Here is a 26,268-nt window from a genome sequence, read left to right as displayed (position 1 = left end):
TTGTGTCAAAATAGGTTCGTTTACGCAGCCTTTGTTGCTCCGAATGTTTTAAGAGCGGATACCAGTAGCATGATTTTCGGTATCTCTGTACATTTGAGCCGAAAGAGAGTATCTCATCGTGTGGTGCGCCTGTATAGCGGCAGGGCTACGCGCATGCCATTTGGAGTCTGGAGCCGATGGCCGGCAATGGGCGATCAAATGGCCTGTAGGCACGCAGTATTAATACATTGTCGCTCTAAGACGTTGCGAGCCAAAAATCACGGGCATGGCTTTTGGGGTGGCTGGTTGGCAGGTGACGCGGTCGAACATTGATTCGTCATTATGGTATATGATATAACGATACCGCACAAACTTGGGAAGAGCTGTCAACTCTGGTTATACTCATTTTACGTGGGAGTGTGGAAATGGAGTCAGCTTTTCTGTGCTCATGTATGTAGAGTTAGGCACACTACTTCTAGAACACGTAGTACACTCGTACGGCTTCATTAAAGCGGGGCTTCTTTTTGTAGGCCGGAAACAATGAGCGAAGGACGAGACAGCTTTCACGCATAAGGGGATACAACAGTGAGTCGTGGCTTCACGTTCCACCGCTGGCCGCGGTCTTTTTTCCAGCGGCCGTGTTTTGGCTGCCCTCTTGGCGCAGCCAGAGGTAGGCGCTACAAGGCCCCCGCCTAGATGGGAAGTAGAAATGACGTCCGGCGGTGTAGGCAGGAAAATGGGGAATCGGAGACCGTGGACGGGAACGCCGAGGTCAGGCTGCACTGCGAGGCACTCGCACGTGGTCTCCAGGCACGCCGGCTTAAGAAGGTGCAAACTGACCGTCTTTGGTGGCCATTTTGCAGCAGGGTGGCAATTGTTGGGGCGCGGCGAATGACGCACAATGATCCATTGTATTTTGGCGCGTTAGCAGTAGCTAGACAGCGTCGCGGCGGACGACATGTGTGGAAGTGGCAAGATCGGGGTGTACAAAAATGGCACTGCGGCGGGGAGGGTGAGGCGGAACAGGCCCGAGGACTTTAACACGATCAACAAGACCCTGAAGATACTTTTGCGGCTGGTGTGGTAGCTGCGCTGTGAAGTCTCCGAGGAGACGCAGAGTACCGTACACCAGCTGTGCTGCAGAACCTGCACTGTTGGTCTGCTCAAAGGTCAGCCCGTAAATTCAGGGCACAAGCGGCATGCGTAACCCCATTTGATGGGTTTGAGCCTGGTAGCTAGGGCGGCCTTCAGTTGACGATGAAGACGTTTCACCATGCCGTTGGCGGATTGGGGGTACGCCATGGTGCGGCAACGCCTGGCACCGAGGGTGTGGCTGAGGGAAGCCGGCGGGATGGTACACATGGCCTTTTGTGACGGCGCCAGGACAGCCGAAGCGATTTTCGCGATTTTTGGAAGTGATATACTTACGCATAAACGAAGGTACAAAAATAAGTCTCAGCGCTGATATTACATAAAAGCATATAGCCTCCGGTTGGTGTTTGAAACGGTCGACCATGGTGAGTAGGGGTCCTCGCGCGGGGTAGGCCGTTTCTGGAATGTGGTTCGACGCCGCACTGGCTTAATAAACAAGTGCGCCGTTTTTGTGACAGTAGTTAACGATAACATTAGGACTAGGGTCAAAAGACCCACGATGTCGAGATGAACATCGTCGAACGGACGGCCAGCGGGAAGGAAGCATTGAAGAGGTGCTTTGGTATGACGGGATACCTTTGTTGCCTACAGGGAGACACGTGCAAGTCGATGCTCGGACATCGCCGCTAATTCCGGGCCAGACATTGATCTGGGCGAAAAGGCGCTGGGAAGCCCGAACGCTTGGATAAAATAACGTCGTGTAGCGATCAGAAAATAGCAGGACGTAATGAAGCTAGAAAAAAGGGTGGGCAGGCTCGGCTGGTAGCGCACGATAATGGTTCAGGTGAACACGGACGGACCACAAGCCGCAGTTAAGGCGAACATACGTTCTCCCGGAAAGCATTGAGCTCACTGTCATCTTGCTGTGCGGACAAGAATGCGGCCCAATAGACGTTTGAAGATGAGGAGTCGACCGCAGTAATAGGAGGAAGGGCGTAGGAGGCGCTTTTGCCGGCACCTTTCACATGGTGGATGTTGATAGTGAATTCTGAAATATATGTGAGATGGCGAAGTTGGCGGCAGATGTACTTAGATAATTTGGCCCGGGAAACATAACGCCAGTGGCTTGTAATCCTTCAGCACGAGGAACTTGTCCCCTCCCAGAAAATATCGGAATTGCTTTTCGCAGTGTAAATGGTGAGCAGCTCGCGGCTGGAGACACAAAAGGAAAACGGACGCCCCTCGGAGTTGATGAACTGTTGGCAGACGGCTCGGACGGCCATGCTGATGGCATCCACCATCGACCTAGTAGTGGCGGTACTGGCCGGATGAATCAGAAGCACTGTGTTGACAACAGCTTGCTTGGTAGCAGCAAATCCGGCCGGGGTTTCTAATGACCAAGAAATGAAAGGGGATGGCTAGCGGTTGATCGAAGGAAGTCTATGGGCGGGCGGAGCAGCTCTGCTCAGCGTAGTATGAAGAGGCGGGAAACTTCAACTCCAGGAATTGGCTTAACTGGCGCAGGGTAGCAGGCTGGGGATAATCCTGGGTAGTCGTGACGTGGGACGGGAGAGGGGGATACCATGCCATGAGATGTGACGGCCCAAAAACTCTAGCTCAGGTGCACCGAAAACCCACTTGGACGCTTTCACGACCAGGCCATACTACTGTAGCCATTGGAAGAGGTGATGCAGATATTGCTCGTGATCTTCATGCATACAACTGGCAATTAGGACCTCATCGATGTACGCAAATAAAGTAGGTAGGACCCACGTGACCTCATCAATGAAGAGCTGAAAGGTTTGAGACGAGTTCCGAGGTCATTCACACGTACTCGAACAAATGGGCGCCGTTAGGGCGGTCTTAAAAATGTCATCTGGCTCAAATGGGAATCCGGTGGTACGCCTTAATCAGGTCCACTTTGCTGATTATAGTACAGTTGTCCAGGTGCTATATAGTTTGTATGTACGACAGCGGATAGCTGTCATGGACAGTCATGGCGTTCAATGCTCGATAGTCCCCGCATGGATGCTAGTCACCGGGATCTCACTTGGACACTAGATGCAGCGTACAAGCCCTATCACTGGACGACGGACGTATAATCCCGTGCTGCAGCATGTGGTCAAATTCCCGTTCGGCGAAAGACAGACAGTCCCCCTACTGGCGCCGGAGTCCAGCGGCTGCAGGTAGGCCACAGTTAATGATGTGATGTGTCGCTGTGTGATTAGGCGGCTGGGTGAGGTTGCACGGTGTGGTTCACCCAGGAAATTCCCTCAGGAATTTCTCGAACGAAGAGATCAATGTGAGGATGCCGATGGGAACAAAACCGAACGAGACTCCAGAGATAGAGGTGAGTCAAAACATCTGTTAGGCGACGACGCCGCACGCTGGTGTACAAGTCGAAGACAGGAAATCAGAGCCGATAATCGGGGGACAACGGCAGCGATAACGAAGACTTGTAGAAAAAAGTGGCGGAATCCTAAGTCGAGTGTGAGGGACCGAAGTCCGTAGGTCGCTACAGAGGAGGCGTTCGCAGCACGGAGCGACTGACCCGTTGATTTGGAAAGTCTTACTCGGGGTAACCACACTGATCTCCGCGCCCGTGTCTGTGAGGAATAGCTCATCACATAACTTGTTGATTACCATAAAGAGGCGGCTGGGACGACGGAGATCACACGCCGCCGTCATTGATTGTTGCGGGTGTTAGCCGACCACGAACAGGGAGATGTGCATTTCATGTGACGATGTCAGAGGCGCCGTTGGTTACAGCAGAGAGGCGGAGGGCTTAGGTTCCGTGGTGATGTGAGCGAGAGAGAGAGATGGCGATGGCTGGAATGAGGTGGGCGGTTCTCCTTAGGCCGACATCAGAGTGCGGTGACTGAGGCGGTGAGCTCGTCAATGCGGGCCTCGAGGCGCGAAATTTCCGGGTCAGGTGGCGGCAACACAGCAGTGAAGAACGGGGTAGCCACCTTATGAACCTGATCCGCAAGCTCTCCAAGGCGATCGAGGGTGATGTCACCGGCCGCCGCGAGAACAAGACAAATGAGTTGGGGCAGGTGTTGAAAGAGGTCCCGAAGCAACGCGGCGTGTGTGGAGGCGTCCACTCCCAGAGAATCTGCCGCATCCGGCGCATGAGTTGAGAGGGCCGCCGGTCACCAAAGACCTCCCCGGGAAGCAACTGCTGGAGGAGGCGCAATCATAAGGCATGTTTCTCTCCACCATCTTTGTTTTTAAGCACCGATATGGTGTCTCCCGTGGGTCAGGAGAATAAGTCCAAGAGCTAGGTGGCAACATGAGGAGGAAGCGCAGAAACGGTCTGGTAGTAGGGCGCCACTTCCGAGGTAATGCGGCTGCCTCTCGATCTGGAAGAACCAGATTCGCAGGTTTGGGGACAGAAGGGGAAGGCGAAGCCGCAGCGACGAGACGTCGTGCGGGTGCGACTCGCGCTCCGTGTTGGTATTGTCTTGACCAAATATCGTGTTTGTAGTCCTAGATTATCATTTCTCGGCCGATGACCTCAGGAACGAAGCACGAGACAGCTGATACGGACCTAGGCCATAACAGAACAACCAGCCCTGGCTTCACTTGCCACCGACAGCAGCGTTTGTTATTTTCTTTATTGGTGCAGTAGTTAGGGTGCGCGACTGCTGTGTCCGATGAGGCGGGATCGAATCAGCGAAGGTCAACCTGGCAGGCTGATTGACCTTCAGCGAGCCAGAGATCAGAGTGTCTCAGCTTAATTATAGTACCACCCATGGTGTTGGAATTACTTTAGGTGATACGACGGCACGCCTCGGCCGAGAAGCCACTCTAAAGACCATAGGAACCAACTTGCGATCTGAAAGAGTCGGGTCTGCAACGTTCAGCCACCACAGTACATGTTACTGCTTGATGCATACTTCAGTTTCTAGACAGTGATTGTTGTTGAGAGGTGCGGACTCAGTGAGGGTGCTTAAAATGGGTCTTCATTTTGGCTGTATGGACCAGACAAGTAGGCATCAGTCTATTAAGAGGTTCCCCCAGCAGCTGTTGTCCTCCTCTGCCAAAAGAAGGTTTCCGTTCACCATTACCATCCGTGTTTCGAACACTTTGGTCACTTGACCGAGCCACGGGATCCAGGAAGACTCTCTGAATGGCCGAGCCGAAATCACCTTCGAGTTACCATGGAGGCAAGGAAAGCGACAATCGCTCTTCTTGACCCTCATAGACATGTCAACTGTCCGAGCATGGCGCGTTGTCTGTGCTCATTGTCTGCTAACGAGAGCAGCATGCTTGGCGAGGTTCGCACCCCGTGGCGCGGAGGGTCGGCTGGTGCGTTCGCGGCACAAACATTTCGTGGAGTTTGTAGGTCCATCTGCCACCAGCGCCTCGGAACCACGGTCCTTCTAGCACCATGCTCAGGATGTGACATTTCGCTGTGGCTGACATCTTCACGTGAATCGTCGCACGAAGAAGCGATTTTGTGATCGATTGTTGCACAATGTAGAAATGACGGCATGGGGAGAAAGTGCTTCATTCCTCGGTATAACGCGATGAGAAGGTGTCCCTCTTCGCTTCTTCAAAAGCTGAGGACCACTTAAAAGCTTCGTGACCCGTCATACCATGCAAGAAGCGCTTCTGCAGCCGACTACGTCTGCGATGAGCACGTTGAACAGAGTGTTGTTACTATAGAACATGAGATGCTAATTACAACGGGTACAATAGACAGGGGCTTGTGAGGGCGCCATGAATTTCTGTTCTGCCTGAAGGCACCATTCCTACGATTTTTCTCTGCTGCCCGGAATACCTGCCGAAGACCACAAAATGAACAAATGAACCCATGGATCGTCAAAGCCGCTCCACTCCCAAATGTCAGCTTAGTGAAAATGCCTACCTATTAGGCACACATATTTCCATCAATGGTAGACTTGAAGCGAACCCAGTAAAAGATCCAGCGCGGACGGTGGATATGCTCCTGTTAGTTGCTTCAGTCCGAGAAGTCCGCATGCTGAACACAGGAAATGATCTTTCGCTGAGGTTATAAAAATCGTCGGCGCATGATTCTGCCAACTGATGCTTGGGCATTGCGGACACGTTCTAGCGCATACGAACAAGGACGAGAGAGATGTAGGATCGTCCTCTCGTCCTTGTTCATATGCGCTAGAACTTGTCTGCAATGCACCAACTCGCCCAACAATCTGTGCTCTTGAGCTTGGGCACTGACGGCGATGGACTGCGGACAATTGTGTTGGGTAAGGAGCATATTTCTCGAGCGGCAGTCGTAGTGCCAGGTGCGGTAGAGGCAGATGGCACGTATTACTATATGACTGCTCCTACTGGCCACACAATGGTAAAGAAAGCTATCAGCACCGACTCGGACCTGATTATAAGTGTTCCCTTGCTGGTTAAGCGTGTACCTCTTCATATATAACATGCATTGTCAATATTTGAAAAGTTTTTGCATGTGCACGAGTTGCGCATCTGGGTCGGTACACCAGAAGTCGAGAGGTACAGAAATATTCAACTACCTACTCCCTTTGGTGACGTCTCCAGCCGGTGGCGACACAACTGTGCCTTGTTCGGTGTCTGTCTTCAGACAAGTACTAGGTGAACATAATAAATATATGGTTACATATTATGGAGCCTGATTAAATCCAGAGGGAGGCAATGGTCAGTGGAAAAACAAAAAAAAAGTTGAAACGCAATATATCAAAACACACTGCGCCATGATAACTGCGATTTCACGTTTAAAACCGCTTATGTTTTCTGACATGCAAACCAAGGCGTCAGAAATTATAACAGTGCTACATTAATGGTATCTGATTACGCTAAATAAATCGGAGCAAGTCAGCACTGCAGTGTCAGTTCACAGGATCACGTATACTGTTTCGACATATGTCGTTAAAATGTAAAAGTTGGGCCGAGTAAAGTGTTGAGTGCACTGTCTTTATTTAGCGGCTTTGTACAGAAGAATGGCGAGACGCGTGATTACATATACACACACGCGTATACATATACATATACATATACATATACAACGGCGCGTCTGCATGTCACCTAAAGGAAGACACAGAACAGCAGCAAAAAAGTAATCGGGAAATACTTCTCACGTACCACCTCACAAGCTGCTCGGGTACTCTCACGCTGTGCGCACGGAGTCCAAGAAACACTTAGGAGTTAGGAAACAACATTTAGGAAACAACATGGAACAGGCCCGGCCACGGACACAATCATCACGAATCTCGCTAGCGCCATCTTGAGACAGACGAGGGAAGTAGGGACAAATGTGTCTCCTCCAGAGGCATCGTCGTATCACCTGCACTACTACTAGCACCTTGCTACCATCTGTGGTGAACCGTCATTTGACCTTTGACGTCAGGTACAGCATCACATGTTCCCTTCTTTAGTTGACGGCGTCCTTTACTGCATAGCGTCGCAAATTTAGCGGGTGAAAAAGCATATATGCGCGTGTCTAAACCTAAGCCTAACCAAAGCAAAATGATGCTTCCGCTTCGCCAAACTAGGTTCAGCACGATTATACATCAGTCATCTTTTGGTTCTCGGCCACATGTTTCTCAACGCTTATTCTTCATGGTCCGCGTCTTTTCGTTGACACTGCACACACAGGAGTCTCAAAGGTCCCCGGAAGAGGACCGGTACGAGGCCTGGGAACGAGGTGAGGTGGACTACCAGGGCGCGGATGCCTTCGTCAACATCCAGCGGATGCTGGACGCAGCCATAAAAGGGTCACCAAGGCACGACAGTGGAAAGGCTTCAGTCGTCCCCGAGAGGCATGGCTCGATGTCCGAATCGACCTACTACGACATGATCACAGACCTCTAAGCTTAAAGCGGCTGCCGTCCCGTGGAAGTCTTAACCCGCATCTCTCGAGCGCGTTGGTGGAATAAAGAACGCTGTGCCGAAACGTCAGCCGACAGTGCACAGCAAACGGACTCCTCTCCCGGCAGTGTCAATTGTTTTTTCATTCGTAGCAAGAAACTGCATGGTCAATGTCATGCGGCACAAAACGACACGCCTTAAGTGTGATAGCTGCTGCTTGGGCATTCGACGAAACCTGTGGTGCGATGTCAGCACAGCTGTTGAAAGTGCGTAAACAAATGAATAGGCAGTGGCTTAGTTCTGCTATGACAGGATATACGTAGCGTGAGCTTGGTTTACCTTGGCTTGTGCCGGCTTTCCCTTGGTTTATCTTAGCTTATCTCGCCTTTTCATGATTTATCTTGGCTTGTCAAGGCTTATAACGGTTAAAAGGGAGATTTTCAGCTTGAAAGCTCTTGCACGTCAAACAAACCCTCGCCACAGTTTTGCTCCACTCAGAGCCGCCAAACTGAACGTTTCAGTCATAGTGCTACTTACCGGTGTCAAGTCTTTCAAGTGCCATAGTATTTCGCACACGTCACACACGTGTCCAAACTGATTGTTCACAGTCTGACAGGAACTGAGTCGCACTCGCATTTTCGCATTTTCACCGAGTTTCACAATGTGTTAAGTAAAGTAAGTTAAGACCACACGGCTTCGTCGCAAAGAAATGCTGGCATCTCGACCTCTGGTTGATGCACCTACAAGTACTTGCATTGCATATACGGACGCATCTACTATAAAAAAATGACTGTAGAACAGCAGCTGCTAATCCACCACATAATGAACTAAAGGTACATAAAGAATATGTTTCAGAATATCCGGACCCGCTTGTGACGGAAATCTATGCAATCCGCGATGCTATGGAGGCCATAAATAAAATAGATTCCATAACAGGAGCCCGCATCTATACAGACTCCTTAGCCGATATAAAACGTCTGAATAAAGTAACAAAGACGCTATGTGTAACTCAGGAAATCCACGCACTCAATAAAAAAAACAGATACGCATCCAGCTACATTCGAAACAAGACGATGCTGAGAACGCTGAGCAGACAAAAGTTGACCACCTCACACACGAAGTTCCAAACTCTAATGCACCCCCCACCAGGCTTCCTTTTGATGCCCGCTCCGCTGTTCCCATCTTAGCATCCTCTTTAAGGAAACGTACACGTGCCCTCTTTCCCCCGTGTACACTCCCATTCCCTCGTAACTTAAAGAGATTGGAGGAGGTTTTCCTTAGAAGGATAAGAGCCGGGGCGGCCCTTACCGCGTCGGTAACATGCCGATGGGAATCGCAAGCAGACATCGGACCAACCACATGCCCGAAGTGTTCCACATCAGCTGCAGAGGTGGATGTTCGCCACCTGCTGTGGACTTGTGCAGGGACAAGGGCATCAAGGACACAGATTCTGCGCGAAGGGGGACTAACCACAACAAGGGAAGAGGACTACTCTAAATGGCTCACCGACAACGACAAGAGTGGGAGCCTGCTCTGGTTCCTTACCGAAAATAATTTACACGAGTTTTTATAATATGCCTTATGGCAAGCTTGCATAAAAAAAAGAAAACAAATCGGCGAGACGAGGCGTTGTCCATATCGTCGTCTTGCTGCTGCAGCAGCGCCTGAGAGGCCCCGGCACGCCGTTCAGCCTCCTGGCGACGCCGTTTCTGCTAGGCGTTCCTCTCGTTGCGCCGGCGCCTTAGCCGCGCGTTTGGTCTTTTCACGCTCACTCTTCAGTTCATTCTTTCTACACTCAACCGCCAACTGCCACGCGATAACTTCCGGGACCAACGAGTAGAGATTTTCTAGTCACCTGCGCTGACTAGGAGCGGCTCGATTCTCTTTACCCTCTATGGAGAATGTTGTTGTTGCGACTGTAGGAAGAAGGAAAAGAAAATTCACGGGCCTGCTACTGGCTCTGTAGCTGAGCCACCGCCGCTCTCTCGTGCGGGCAGAAGAAAAAATATACAAGAAAAAAAAAGAATAGAGAGAGATAGACGTGCGTCGCAACAGCTGTCGTCCATCACCGAAGCCGGGGCGCGTGCAATGACGGCCTACAACAGATAAAAATTTGGTGGCAGGCTAGCCCCGACGCAAGTGGCGTGACCTACTAGTCCCAGCCCTGTGGGGTCGGGAACAGCCACCCTTCACGACCTCATCCCCCCTCCATGGAGAACACGGCGCATGTTGCTGTTGTGGCTGTAGGAAGAAAGAAAAGAAAATGCATGGGCCTGCTAGTGGCTCTGCAGCTGAGTCACCTCCGCTGCCTCGTGCGGACAGATAAAAAAATAGAGAAGAAAGAAAAAGAAGAGGGAGAGAAAGACGTGCGCCGCAACAGCCGTCGTTCATCACCGAAGCGGTGGCGGGTGCAATGACGGCCTACAACAGATAAAAATTCTGTGGCAGGCTAGCCCTCGCCACAAGCGGCAGTGACCACCAGTCCCAGCTCCGTAGGGCCAGGAGCCACCATCCAATTATTCCTTCCAAAACTCCGGTGTGCAAGCGCCGGTCTCACAACTCCGCTGGTTTATGAACGCAGGCCTACAAATGCGATTTACGAACGCCGATCTACACTGTCATGGGCACAGTTGCTCTCCCTTTCCCTTTCTCTGACTCGACGCACGCTTTCTCATATTTCTCCTATGGGTTGCGGCGATGGCAGCTTTGTCCCTGTGACGTAGCGTGGCATATAGCGCATTTGCAGCTTGGTCGGCGCAGAGGACACGCGAAACTCCTTCCAACCCGTGTAGTGTAGCTCACGCTACAAAAATCATTCTGAGAAATAAAAAATATTAATTGACCGTGGTTCGCGTCACCACGGGAACAAGATTATTTGCGGCTTATATCGTGAGCAGATCAGTGTAATGTGTAGCGAGCTGTGGGTGGCATTTAGTAATGAAGGATGTTCAGCAGGAGGAACGATCCAGCTCACTCAGGAATAGGGTCCTTGAGTTGGTAGGGACATGTGTTGAAGGGTTCGGTGGTTTTGTGGCACGGGGCAGGTGCCATATGTGTGTTGTCAGGGTGCCGCAGCGGGTGTGGCCAGAGCGTTCGACTATTTGGTGGTTATAGAGGTCGCATGGTAAAGGACTGGCGCTTGCCTGATGAAAGTAGATTCGCGTCTAGTGAGACGTGAAGAGCTGGGTGCTGGTGATATTACCGCACTTGCACTTCAGGCACATATTCCACTCACTAAAATTCAGTGGCGTTCGGGGACAGCTGTGGCAGCAGTCGACTCTGTCGGACATGTTTGCGTGAGATCCAGCTCTCTTTCAGGAGCAGCTGCGCCCCAACGCCCACGTACCCTCCCGTCTTCGGCTTGCTACACCTAAACTTCCGCTCGCCGGCCGGAATAACTGCCTCTTTCCCCTACGCCCGCCTCATGGGTTCGCGGAGGCCCTGCCATGGCGTCCGATGAAGCCTTCTTCGGCAGCTGTTTGGTTGGAACCCGTCGATGACTACCAAGACAATCCGGAAACAGCCATGGATAACCAAGCCACCGAGGCAGCTGCTGCCCAATGGTAGGAATCTCTTTCAAGTGGTAGATGGAACTAGCCCTTCACAAAGCAAAAGCGTGTAAAGACCGGCGAGAGCTGGTGAAGGCCTAATCGCAATCTGCAGCAATAACTGCCCCATCCGAACCAACACAACAACGCCGGGACGGTCCCGGACCCCGCCTCAGGCTTCGTTCGCTACCCAAATTGGACACCAAGGTGATTATGCGACCGCAAAGAGGTATCTTCGTACGGAACTATTCAACCATTGATCTGGTAGATGCCGTAATCAAAGCTTGTACCTTCCTGCTGTCATGCGAGCAGCAATCCATCCTTCACCCCCACTACGGCTGTAACACGGCTCTAACCCCTGACGCGGCGACTGCGAATGCCATCCAAAATATCTCACAGATTACTCTGATCTACAGCGAATGTGCAATGCAATCGTATGTCCCATACTCCAAAAACGAAAAGCGTGGAGTTGTCCACAACATTCCCAAAACCATTGATCTTCAAACCTTCAGAGCTGAACTAAAAGTGCGGACTCAGGGAGTGGAAATTCTCGAAGTACGCCTCATGGGCAAAACACCATTCTTGCTCATTCTCATTACTGTTCCCACAATCCAACGATACGTCTACTACAAAGGAGCAGAAATTCGCTGCCTACCCTACCGACCTAAGACAGGTGTGCTACATCTATATGCAACCTGGCCATCGAGCAGACGTCTGTCGTATACAAGAAATGGTATCCTGCCGTGTCTGTGGCACCCAAAATCCAACCGAAAACCATCCCTGCGAACCCCGATGCGCACTATGCGGTGATCGATATGAAACAAGCAGTCGGGAATGCGACGAAAGCTTCCAGCCAACTCTAACTCCTCTGCATCTGACACGAGCGACCCACCTCCCGCCGACAGGACACCACTGAAGAAATCAAACCATCAGTCTCGGAGCCAACTACCCAAGCATAACCGCACAAGACGCCGCTGGTTCAGCAACGAGGACGACACCAGTAGCAGCCCGTACAGCCGTCAAAATGGCCGAGCCAACAGCCGTCATCACAGCCGTAGCAACCACAAGGACAAGGACAAACGCCCAAATCAACATCCCGCTGGATCTACCGCCAACAAGAGGGCTCCCGATTGACCCAATTTTTATTTAATTGTTGGGGACTGTTCTGTTTACTATTCTACCTCAGCTTCCCTTTTTTCTTATGTTTTGGGTTTTGTACGTCTGCTTCTCTCGCCGTGCGTTATTTGTCACTTTGTATGACTGTTGTTTTGCTGACGTTCCCTACTTTTCTGGTTCTGGTTCCTGTTTTTGTTTCATTTGCAGGTCTGGATGCTACCTTCTGGTCTTTTATTTTTATTCTTCTTAAGCCAGCGCGGACGACCTGCAACATGGACCTCGTTTTTTTAATACCTTCTTTCGCTTTTTAAAAAAGTTTTTTATCTCGAGCTCCTGCTCCCGTTTATTTATTTTTTTTATTGGTTTTAAGCCTGGCAAAGCTTTTGTGGTCCGGGCTCCCTCTCCTTTTTTTTCAGTTCGAGAGGATGAATAAAAAAAATGGGCTTTTCCCGCCCACAAGGACAGGCAACGCCAACAGGCACCCGGTTCCCCTCCGGCAACGTCTCCAGGTAAAGAGGTAAGCTGGGCAGATAAGACGCGCAATCCTCCCGGTCGTCCTCAGCGCAAATCTCCCATATGCAGCGAATGTTCACACATATACCTGCCACGATAGACAGAATGCAGGCGCAGCTATACGCACAAGCACGAGACATTGCCCAACCCACCTCCCCAAAAACAACTCTGCCCTCGGCCCCAAAACCTACTGGTTCAACTGCTCTCTCAATACTGCGACTCCCAATCCCGCTACAAACACCAACGATTCAACCAACCCTCACATCTGGTCCTACGTATCGGGCGGCACCACCAAATGCTCCCAAACTTAACTGACCAACGGACCTCAACTGCCTCTCACAGAAACAGATTACGATGACCAACATGGGCGATATATGCACTACGCAGACACCCATTCTGCAAAACAAGACTCCATTCTTGGAATCAACAACGCCATCCTCGCAATTACCAACGAGCTCCACTATCTTCATACTCTCATTGAAACCCAAATAACAAGCCGGAAATGGCGCGCCACTCCAAGCACCGACTTGGCCCAAACCCCCGACTTATAGGCGCTCTCACAGCCTTAGCTATGAGCAGCGACAAGGAATCAGTCAGTCGTGTCTACAAATGGCGCATGATAGCTTCACACCATAAATAAGGCACACCTGATTGCCTCGAGGGTTGGCAATGCAACTGTCGAGGTTATCGGAATGAAGCTACCCTACTCAAACAATACCTTGTCCAGATCCCTATTCGGCCTATGTGATCTACTTGAAGGAAACCCAAGCAGAACGAAGCCTCACCCTCACTGGTTACTACACCATCCATCACAACACCTCTCCCCGAACAGCTCAGCTGATATCGAGGCATATCACTACTATTGAACATTCTCTAACACAAGCCGATCCTACTGACCATAACTTCGTCGAGATTGTCCCTAACAAACGAGAAAAAACAGCCCTTTCGTACTGAATCTTAATGACGAGCACAAACCCACCAGCATTAGTTTTAACACGCTTTTTGGTGAGGTCACCACTATCACCCAGAACAATCAGATTGTAATACTAGGCGATTTGAGCTGTCCTATCAAAAATGGGGGTATCGGGACAACGCCCGTCGCCGACATGATGTGGCTGAGGCCTACAACAACGCAGACCTATATTTGCTCACCGACCCATCTCAACCCACAAGAGGAGGCACAGGCGCTCACAAAGACTTGTGCCTAGACCTCACTTTCATCAAAACTACAACTAGCCCTCCACTATGGCTCCTCTTTCTCTCTATCCACTTTCACTCCCACCCTCCTTCCTTCCCTTAAGGCCCGGCGCAGATGTCCACAGGAACAAGTGTGACGGATACTGCGCCTTTCCTTTCTGGTGAGCCAATTATTACAACTACAGCCACGTGGACAAACCTTCGAAACACACTGGGCAGTGATCACTTCATACTCAGAACCTCCATCAGCACAGTCAAAATGTGGGAAACTATAGGCTCCGCCCAGATCAGTGACTGGACAACCTACCGAAAGAATGCTACCCTTCATAGCCCCTGCCACTCCATCACGGAGTCGAGCACTCAGATCCGACAAGCTTACAAATAAGCCACGCAAACGATTCCCCGCACCGCGGATGCCCCAGTTATATACTCTCATCTTCTCACTATCTAGTACAACCGCCGGCAACTTATCAGAAAGATGGAAACGTCAGAAACGCAACCAGCTATTGCACACGCGCATCACGGAGCTCACCACCGGGGCACAGAGATATGCCACAAGGCTATCCAACTAGAACTGGCAGCAGTTCTGTGAGTCCCACAAGAGAACGCTGGGCACATACAGAACATGGGCGAAACTGCGACACCTGGTGGACCCTACCGTCTCACGCACAGTCACAAACCCGATGCTCAAAAAAATCGCGCACATATTTCCGGGGGACACCTATACTCTGCTAGGCGCACTCAAAACTCGATACATCGGGCCGCCAGCCCCACCCTGCAATCTCGACTACACAGGTGATCCAAATGGACACCTTGACGGCCCAATCAATGAGGCAGAGGTATACGCTGCAGCCCGCTCATCCACCCACAGCACTGCGGCAGGGGCGGATGGAATCACCAATTGAATGATTAGAAACCTCAATGCCTCCCAAATTAAGACACTTACTACCTATCTGAATCAGGAATTGTGGCCCACGAGAGACATCCCACCCGCCTAGAAGCACTTCAAAATTATCACGATTCCTAAGCCCGGTAAACCATCCAACCTGGTAGCACTAAGACCTATATCTTAACATCAAGCCTCGACACACTTTACGAACGCATAGTCCACACCAGACTGCAAAACTTCGTAGAAGACCAAGGCATCCTGCTACCCACCATGATCGGTTTCCAAAAAGGACTCTGCACCCAAAATGCCTTCCTCCTCACCAAGGAAGAAGTGCTACAACACCTTCCCAGAGGGAGTGAACACTGCATAACGGCACTGGATCTGAAATGAGTTTTTAACAACATCTACAACGAAACCATCCTAACTGAACTCAACCGAATGAATTGCGGCGAGCACACTTTTAAGTACATGAACACTTTCATTACAGATCGCACGGCCACTATTGGAATCGGGGAAGCGCGAACTGACCCGGAAACGGTCCCAATTTGCGGCACCTCGCAGGGCTCTATTTTCTCCCCTTTACGTTTCAACATTGCATTGGTGCCCACATTGCAAGAGCTCTCCAATATTCCAGATATCGGCTACACTATCTACGCCGACGATATTACGATCTGGACAATCACGGGATCTCTGACCACTAAAGAGCAAACTCTACAACGGGTAGCCTGCGGTGTGGAAACACAAGTGGCGCTGTGCAACTTACAATACTCGTCGGAGAAACCCGAAATCGTCCGTATACGCGGCCACGCCTACACTTCATCGGGCCCAACTGAAGTCTGACTAAACGGCACTGTCATCAACGAAGTGGAGCTCTGTCGCATACAGGGGATTTGGCTTCAAAGCGACAGGAAAGTTGCCCACACCCTACGTCGACTAAAAACTATGTCCCAGCAAATCGCACGGATGATAAAGCGCGTCACCAGGAATAAGGAAGGGATGAGGGAGTAATACACCATACGCCGAGTGCGTGCACAGAGCATCACTCGCCTTGCGAATAGTCTCCCGTACCTTTCTCGCCTTAGCGTGGAAAAAGAACGGGCCGACTTCATCATTCGAACAGCGCACAAACAGGTCCTTGGTCTCCCGCTATTTACCAGTACGGACAAACTCCTTGCACTAGGCCTAATCAACACCTTTTCCGAAATTCAAGAAGCCACCCTCACCTCGCAGAAAGAACGCATCTTCACTACCCGTGCCGTGCAGCTCATAGGCAGCGCGGCGGACGTCACCAAAATAAGCGACACCACGGGCATGCCAAAGGCAAAGAAGCTTACACATGACCCCCCTCCCCAAGAACATGCAGGCCGGCATTCATGACGTCAGAAGACGGGCTCGATTTGACAGCTTGCGACGAAGCCTTCGGCTCATTAAAGACTACATTTACACAGACGCCTCCATGTAGGTGCAATTCAGACACGTGGTAGCCGTCATCACCAATGCATGCGTCAGGAACTTAACAGCATAAGCATCCAGCGTGTCACCCTGGTAATCACCGAGGCGGTGGCAATCGCCTTGACTATCGTTCACGTGGAGCCTACACACCAGACCACTATAATTCTTATCGACGCACGAGAAGCTTGCCACCTTTGCCTCGCCGGCCGCATTTCGTCCCGTATTTCACACCTTCTACCATCCGCAATACCAACAAGCAATCCCCCTAAATACCGAATCCCCTGGGCTCCGGGACACGCGGGACTTGAGGGAAACAAAGCAGCAGGCAGGTTAGTTCGAGGACACACCAACCGAGCAACTGGGTCTCTCTCATCCCCCCCCCCCCCCCTAACTCCTTCGTATGAAGAAAGCCTCACTACACTGTGACTGCAGCGCAGAACATTCCATCCACCACACCGCCTACTTAACGCCGAGGAGGCTAGAGAATGGCGTCGCCTCCATACCAACATGCACACTAACCTACATCGGCTACATCTCATGTTCCCGACCGTGTATGTAGACTCGTGTCCGTGGTGTGACGACACGCCTACTACTTACCACGTCACCACGGGATGTAAGGGACACAAACCCCCGCACATCACAACGTACATCTCTGAGGACAAGTGGGAGAATTGTCTGCTCAGCTCCGACCTGGCGATTCAGCGAGAACTGATTCACCAGGCCGGAGCCACGGCAACTTCATTGGCATCCTGTAGAGAGGAAGCCACCTAAGATCAACTCTTCATCGCCTTTTCTGCACCCCAATAAAAGTTCTTAGATCAATTAGTCAATCAAACAATCAATGGCGTTCGTACTCGGCAGCGTCTCGCAATGCTTCGGGGATATTCTCAAAATAATAAACAATTTAATGCTACAGCAATAAAGGCCTCGTTACCAAGAAAATCTGGCATCGGCGTTGATGGCGTTGTGTGTAAAAACCATGGTTTATGACACTGGCAGGTGATATCTGCGGGCGTGACCGAGCGCTGATTCTTTGATGGCAATGTAACCACATAAAATCAGAACGTTAGGTGGAGCTGCCACCTTGTTTTGCTCATTTGCGGTGGGAAGGTGATTAAGAACAAGTATTGTTTTGTGCTATGGTTCGCAGAGTAGCACGCATCCGTATTTCGGGTGTCAGCTGTTGTGCAAGTGTGTCTCGTTCAATTTTATCTGTTAATAATGTACGAAGTTGCGCTTCTGTCCTATCGTCTGTTCAGCTTTCAACCTTTCAGTGCTTGGATGCCGAATACATGTTCACAAACAAATCATCCTTCATGTGTTCATGCACCAGCTTATCATATATGCCGCCAGACAGGAAAACTCCCAGTTTGCCCCCCCCCTCCCCCCCCTAGTGTAATCTTGACTCAGTTTCCAGGTCCGCCGGATGGGAGCAAGCGGTCCTCTGGTTAGTACCTGGAGGTGTAGTTATCTTTCTGATAGAGTACCCTTCGTCAAACAGAGCTCATGCGTCCTTGGCAATAGAGGTGTTTTTCAGTGACGCCAAATATGGCCTCGATAGGAAATGAAGGCTAAAGTTCGGCTCCTGTCCTGGCGGCACAGTTCTGTGACCTTGATCAGGCTCGATGCCGCCGCGGCGCCTTGACTTAACTCGCTTGCTTTCTTCTTCACATGCTGCTCGCAGCCGCCTCCTCGTGGACGTGACAGATGCGAGGAGGTGCTCGAAACGGCGCGCTTATGCGTTCATCGACGGACAGTCTGCGCTGACTGAGGTGGCATTGCAGATGCGTAAAAGCGGGGCAGCGTCTTGCTTGTGTAGTGGCACGGCCGCTCGAGTGCGCTTCCATCGAACGGCCACGGGAGTTTCATGTGATTCATTCGCTTAAAGGCGTCTGTGCTGCCAATAGAAGCTTAGCGCGAGTGACAGGAATCTTATTAGGCGCACAAAAAAAAAAACGGTGCATTAGGGTGCGGTCTGCAATAGTGATTACAAAATAATAACATTACTACGTTGTCTGCAGCAACAGGAAAAAGCATGGCGCCGGTACCTGATTTCATGCGCGGCCTATGCCGCGTAAATGGGCGGCGTGCATGAGTGCGAAAGAAAAGATGAGAGACGCACTTCCTCACATAAACTAGGTATGTGTCTATTGCGCCGTAGCAGGGCAGCTCTGCACGTTACAACCCATGCACTTTGGTAGACACCGGCGCCACTACGCGGAAGCAGTGTTCCATCGAATCATTTGAACGCTGTGGCGTGGTAACGATTTGCGAAGTAACGAGTTAAGGCCACTTGAAGCGTACAGGCAGCGCATATTGGAGATCATACAGGGCAAATTAGGTACTACGGTAACATCCGTAGACGTTGCGAACACACTTTAGCAAGTTATATGCCTCTCAACCCGTTCACTATATAGGTGTTACTTCGGCACGACGGGTATCAGAGATTCTTCGTGGCCTACTGTTGCATGGCTGGCTGGCATGCAGAAGCCCTGGCATATATCGCAAATGGCAGGAAACTTATTTTAACTAATTACTTCTATTTATTGAAATACGAAATTCCAGGAACCAACTCGCTAATTTTGGCTTATTTCGCATCTATCTCTCTATTACTTACTAGTATTCGAATGCGGGGTGTTTTAAATCCCCGTGCGATGTCATGTGGTTGTGACTTAGGACCTTAGCAGCAAATGAAGCTTTCCGAGCTAAATATCTCGGCGAAACGAGCTGTACACGCACTCCTGTAATTCGAACAGTGAGCGGGTAGACATATATACCCTTTCGAATTTCTTTTTATCGCCCCTCCACAATGACCTAATGACTTCCACTCGGGTTCTTTTCGCCATTCAGAAAGCACTTCGAACACACCCTGAAATTCTGATCAGCAAAACACTTTTGGGAGTCTCCAAACACAGTAGTGTGTCTGTGTGTGTTTGCGTGTTTATTTGCTTGTGTGTCTGTGTGTGTCCTCTTCTTGCCTTAGTGTTGCTTTTTTGCTGTAACATTTTAACATGAGCAACCAACTCGGCCGCACCTTTTTGTTGTTTGGCCCAAGGGTGAAATGAATAAAACGTGTCTAGCTACCGTCAGGCTGTTGCAGCAGGTGGATGAGGCTGAACTAGTGGAATGGTCGAGGTTAAAACAACACAATGATACGATGAGCCTACATAGGTTCTGTCTAGGTATCTCTATAGCATCACACATTTTTCTTTGGGATTAACACCCAAAAAAGGCTCGGGCTATAAGTGACGCCGTAGTGAATGACTCCAGAAAATTTAGAGAACCGGAGGTTTTTTAACGTACAGGGACATCGCACAGTACACGGGCGCCTTGTATTTCGCGTCCATCGAAACTTACCCACTCGGCCGGGATCTAACGTGGGACCCTCGACTCGGTCCCACGACTCGGTCCACGCGCCCGAACCACTGAACCACCGCGGTGGGGCACATCACGAATTTTAAACGCATTAATTTGTCTCCTGCTTGCATGCCACAGCAATTTTTCGTTTTTACGAAAGAATAGCTGAATATTCGCTTGTGCTACAGCAATTATAGATAGTTGGCATCGGTTATCAGAGCGAAGTAGAGGGCAATCAAGACATTTTTCTGACCGCTCTGGGCCCAGGGGCTCGTTGTCAGCCGGCATCACTCAGGCATTTCGGCAGCGAGCAAGAGGAATCGGGAGAAAATGACGGTAAAACCGAAGGACGGCTCCAGGTAAGAGAAATGCTATAAGTAGCGTCCAACATGTCTACGAGCAGCTTGGTCGTCATTCTAAAAAAAAAAAATTACGCCACAAGGCTATGCACAGCGCATGGCAAGCAAGTGGCCAAAGTCACGTTGTGCTCCACTTATTTTTACAGGACGATGCCTGCGGACTTAATGGGGTCATCGACCGACGAACCGTGAAACATAGAGCAAGCAGTTAACCTTCACATCTAAGCGACCACATCGCGCGGATTGTGTGCCCTCAAAAACAATCTGTTATCTGATCAACGCTTACCAAAAAATGAACCTGCTCCTTGATTACGAAAATAATGCAAGAATTTTTGTTCACAGACGACATTCTACTTCAATCATTCCTCGTATCTTCGAAGGCCTCAGCGGAAAAGTGTACGCCCTCACGACCGTCATCACAGCAAAGCCTGCGCCAAGTACACAAGTCTTGCGAATGTATACACGGCTCAAGCGACGCAGTTGGGGCCACAACTACAGAAACGGGTGCATCACTACCAGTTCCAGTATAGGTTCATTTCACATGACATCATCACGCGAGCGCCATCCGCCAGTTTTTTTTGGTCACGTGAGCGACGCTGCCCGATCGTCGCATACCAAAGTTGACGTGTGGTGGAGTCACATGACGGACAAAATCGTGAAGCACTATCGCGATCTGGCATTGCGTCACTGTAGTGAGCTAGAATATTCTGTAGACGTGGCCCTGAAGTCAGCGATTTCCACCGCTTTGCTTCCGTCCGCGAGCAGCGTTTTCGCAGTTCGGATTGATGCACGAACGACACTTTACTTTTGCTTTCATTTTTTTTGTAGCGTAGAGCATTCCAGCCACACCCTGGCGCCTAAGCATGTACAGCGTAACATGTATTCTACTAAAACGCCGGAGGAAAGCGGGCTTTGAGGGATTGACTAGTACAGCCGGAAAGCAGGCACGAATGGGCATCGCACTGTTCTGTATCCCGATCATCTTAGCCCGACGCTTGTAGTGCGCGCAGCGGTATCTCTGGTCAGCGCCTGGTCTGGTACCCACAGTCACAGGGAAAAGCTAGCATGAGCTAATTAGTAGCGTGAAACGGCTTGAAAGTATTCCTCGCTTTCCTCTATCACTTTAGCGCGCTTGCAGTTACGCTGCATACACGTACCGGGAGCAGAAGGGCAGCAGTCCGAAATGTTCTCCTCCAAGGGTTGAAAGTTGCATGTTTATGAAGTTGTCATTGAGTAAGCGCGATCACTGGCACATACAAAACCGCATTAATATCACATCGAGCGGGACAGTCAGCACGGCAATGCTTTATCAAAACAACGCAACAACAGTGCAAGACCCACCACATCAGGTGTCTACCCCAAAAAGTTGACAGCTGTGCTGTTCGCCGAGTTTTCACACCTGCTAGACCTATCGCCGCCACCGTAGACAGCGCAACTGACCATTATTGTAGCAAATTACCGAGTTCACAGCAACATGGATCTTCCGAACTACCCAAACGAAACCTCAGCAGACGACGACGATGACCAAGGCTATGGCGAATCGGAAGCGGAAATGCTTCATTTTTCCTGTCGTCCCCCGCGCGGCAGCTGACAGTGAATACAACCTATAGTAAACCACTTTCGATTACAAAAGAAAATAAAACAAAAGGCGAGCATTTGTGCTGTATTACAATAGAAATAGCAAAGCCAGCACGCACGAACGCTATTACGATTATTGCATTGGCCAGCAGACGACGCGGTCTGCTCTGCACACTGCCTTACGGGGTCCCTATATTAGAGTCAATCAATCAATCAGTCAATCAATGAATGAATCAATCAATCAATCAATAATAAATAAGTTCTCTTTAGTGCCATTTGAAGTGCCTGCGCCTATAGAGTTGGTTTAACTAGGTAAGCTATATGAACCATGATGTTTATGCTTTGATTTCTGTATATCATTGAGCTCCCACCGCACTGCAGCCCTCTGTCGGAGGTCCAGTGTCTCTCCTGCGTCTGCCGCCACCGGCTAGACGGTAGCCGCAGTGGCTGCAACGCGCGTCTACTGTCTCTACTTATACATTTAACCTATAATAATAATAATAATAATAATAATAATAATAATAATAATAATAATAATAATAATAATAATAATAATAATAATAATAATAATAATAATAATAATAATAATAATACCTTCATTTTCCATCAAGGTGATGGGGGAGGCAGGGAGAAAAAGCCGACCAATCGGCTTGACGAGTCCCCCCCCCCTCCCCCCGAAGAAAATACAAAGTAAAAATAGGTAGGCAGAGCAGTGTAGCGTCCACAAAAAACAGTAAAATAAAATAAATAGAAGTACATTCGACGAGACATCGCGTTCAATGATAGCGCATAAAAAAATGACAAGATCCAGCACCTTATTGCACATGAACAGAGAGTCGGTAACAAAGAAAAGAAAAGCGAGATTGCAGTATGATCAGGCAAAGTCAAACAACAGAAAAGGACCAATTTCTTTCCATATAGCAGTAGTAATAATAGCAGTGTCAGCAATGCAGCAGTGACAGTAATAATAATAGCAGTGTCAAAATGTCGCACACAGAAAAGAAGAAGAAAAGACAGCAAAACATTTAAAAATTGAGTTTTTACACAAAAGAAAAACAATCGCAATCAATTCCCGTCACAAATGTAGTACATCAAGATAACAACTTTGAAGGCTTCAAATAGCATATCAAAGACAAACAGGTTCAGTCACTGATAAAACTACTCTGACGTCATTTTTCGATGACTGTTCGAGTTGAAAAGCATGCTTATGCAGTAAGTTTAACAATTTTGGAAGGCGACATTGAATCATCTGCTCACCATAATTTGTGCGGCATTGAAATTCGTTCCATATGTCTGAGTTACGAGTAGGGTAATGCACTTCCTTTCTCTGCAGGCAAGCCAGTTCTCTCAAAAAGCTGACATTGTTCCGTATTTCCTTTTTATAGGCTAAAGCTAAGTGATAAGCGTACACATCATGAATCGCCATTATGTTATGTTTCTGGAAAAGTGGAAGAGATGGATGGTCATAAGGAACGTTAGATATAATTCTTAATATTTTTTTTTTTGTCGATGTATTTTATGCATGTTTCTTAGGGTTGTCGTTCCCCACACCAAATGACAATATTTTATGTGTAAGTGAAATAGTGCATTGTATATAAGAACTTTAACTTGAGTAGGGAAGGTGTGTTTGTTGATATTAGTCAAGCCAACAGCACGTGACAACTTGTGTACAATGTAATCTACTTGGGCGTCCCATGACATCTGTTCTGTGAAAACGACACCAAGTATTTTAAATGAGCTAACGATATTTACTGTTGAATTATTATATCGGATATCTTCATTGATAAACACGTTTCTATTTTTCGGACGAAAGAGAATATCTTTAGTTTTATCGGCATTTACTGTTAACTTGTTTCGTTCAGACCATTCTTCAAGCCTTATAAGCGCTCTGTTTGCCTGGTCAATTAAGCGATTAGGCGAAGTCGCCGAAAAAAGTTATGTCGTGTCGTCTGCATAAATAATAAATTTGGCTTGGTCGTCTATGTCAACAATATCATTTACTTATATATTAAATAAAAATGGCCCCAGGATGCTACCCTGAGGCACGCCAGATAAGATTTACTTGGTGTCAGAAAGATAGGGCCCAAGTTGAACAAACTGTCTACGGCTAGCCAAGTAAGATTTTAAAAGTGAGAGGGCAGTTCCACGGAAACCATACATTTCTAACTTTTTTAAAAGTATATTGTGATCTATGCAACCACCTACCGGGGTGGGTCACCTACCGGGGTGGGTCACTGCTTTGACGCTCATGTAGTGAGCCGAAGTTCGCGGGCTCTATACCGGCCTCAGCGGCCGCATTTTCCTGCCAACGAAACACAAAAGGAGCCGGTGCACTGAGAGATGTCGGCACGTGCCACTATGGGCTCTCGAAAACCCGCGTCGCTTCGCGAGGTTACACTCTGCATACCATAACATACTATGCGATAAGATATGCCGCATGTCATATGCCGTACGATACTGTATTATGCCATACATTGCCTTACCTTTTACAGTCACCGCACGTCTGCTGTTCTGGAGAGAAGATATACAGCAAGTCTACCATTATCTTCTTTAGGGCTTAATGTAGAGTGCAATGGCGAGAAATGGGGCCAGACAGACACCTGAGATATCCGTCTACAAAGCTAGATCCAGCGTTGACATTGTCTGTTCCGCTTAGAATTTCGTACCCTCAGGTATCCTTTCTGCGTAGACTAAGCTTATACGTCACATTCGCGAACGAGCATTTGCATTCGAACGGTGATTAACTAAGAGCCTGCATGCGCCTAAGCCTATATGTGATCTCGTCACACATGTTATCTCGGCCGAGACATGGCAAGGAGAAATTTATTTGAAGTCTGGTGGCATATGTTCATGGGTACTAAACATGTGACGCAAAAATCCATTAATCATTATCATAATCAGCCGTATCGTACTCATTGCTGGGTGGAGGCCTCTCCAATATTACTCCAACTAACCCGGTCTTCTCTGTGGCCCGGGTCGAACTAACCCGGTCAGATCCACTGTGCACTCTTCCTATCTCTTAACATTGCACCTATCATTTTCCGTTCCATAGCTCGCTGCATGGTCCTCAGCTTTAGTTCAGCCCTTTTTGTTAGCCACCATGTTTCAGCCCCATAGGTGGGTACAGGTAAGATGTAACTGTTATATATTTTCCTCTTGAGAGATACCGGTTAGCTGCTAGTCATAATCTGCGCGTACTTGCCAAATGCCCCCATTCCCCCAATCCACAAGTATCAAAGTTCACACAGAATGACGTAGCCTCGCAGGAGCTGGCTATAAAATTCTTGCAGAGCCATGAGGGTCGACTCATAGTTCTCAAGCCAAGTTTTGCCCGAGTCTACAAAAGGAAGGTATCCGTAGTGCAACTTGCACTGATCGTTCTACTCGGTTTAGGCGGCGACGCATAGCGACACATTCAATGTTCGACGTACTCAAAGCGGTTGCGGCGGAATACGCCTTGGAGTGCATGGCACGCTAACGATGAACAGAACCGCGGCAGCTTCCAGTAGGTCACAAGTTAGGGCGGCCGTTGGTACAGGCATTTTTTAGGCCTCGGGGCTCAGTCGGAACTGGGCCATGTGAAAAAAAAAATTAACACAGCGCGAAGAAACTGTTCATAAGAACAATACTACACACAAGGGGTGCTGACTACCAACTTTATTGCATGCAAAGCCGAAGCACGTTAAATACCAACTATAATACACCAGCTGGGTACAATTACCTGCTGCACACAAAATAACGTAATTACGTGTACAATTAAAGCTTGGAAGATACAACCAAAACATAAATCTGAAAAACATTTGCATGAAAAGCTGCAAGCATCCGTCCTCCCTGTGGTGCGTAAAATAACATCAAAAAGGCGATAACGTACGGAGTGCATGAAACCGCATGTACCCCTAAAATTAGGACAAGGAACGTAACGAACAACAAATAAGAAGAACACGGATGATAACGATAATGAATAAGCTGTGAAAATGGGAATGCAAAAAATATTTACAAGAGTTCAACGCTGCTCAACCAAATATTGAGGGAAAGCATTAGCTGCGGATGACCGACCGTTCTTTTTCTCTTTTCCTTCTTCCTCAGCCCACATATAAAGCCCCGCTTTAATCAAGCCATATGAACGTGCTTTAGTGGCCTATAAGGATAACGTGAATGCCAGGATCGTAGCCGGCTGATTCTGATAAACCGTCCCATGTGAAACGAGAGACCGAAGTTGGCAGCTCCTGCTGACCGCTTGGGTTGGTAGCCCAGCTCTCACCCTAGTGTCACGAGGGGTGTGACGTCACAGCGTCACGTGTGTAAGATGTGGATACCGGCCGCGCTACGCTGAACGCTCGAAACTTAAAATAGTATTGCTTTAGCAATA

General features: G+C 49.2%; 1 protein-coding gene across 1 annotated transcript in view; it reads left to right on the top strand.

The window, feature by feature from the left end:
* Positions 1-7,936, top strand: part of LOC146201111 (glycogenin-1-like) — a 125,678-nt gene extending 117,742 nt beyond the window's left edge. The window contains exons 8-9 of the mRNA XM_084592494.1: positions 1,505-1,519; positions 7,681-7,936. Of these exons, the coding sequence (XP_084448620.1) occupies positions 1,505-1,519; positions 7,681-7,893 (228 nt within the window). The 3' untranslated portion in view covers positions 7,894-7,936. The remainder of the gene's footprint in view (positions 1-1,504; positions 1,520-7,680) is intronic.
* The last annotated feature ends 18,332 nt before the right edge of the window (positions 7,937-26,268 follow it).

Source organism: Amblyomma maculatum, chromosome 2 (genome assembly GCF_055883805.1).
Source record: "Amblyomma maculatum isolate TAMU_Amacu chromosome 2, ASM5588380v1, whole genome shotgun sequence".
NCBI classification, from domain to species: domain Eukaryota; kingdom Metazoa; phylum Arthropoda; class Arachnida; order Ixodida; family Ixodidae; genus Amblyomma; species Amblyomma maculatum.
The sequence above is the reverse complement of the archived record's forward strand: the minus strand, read 5'-3'. Positions and strand labels throughout refer to the sequence as shown.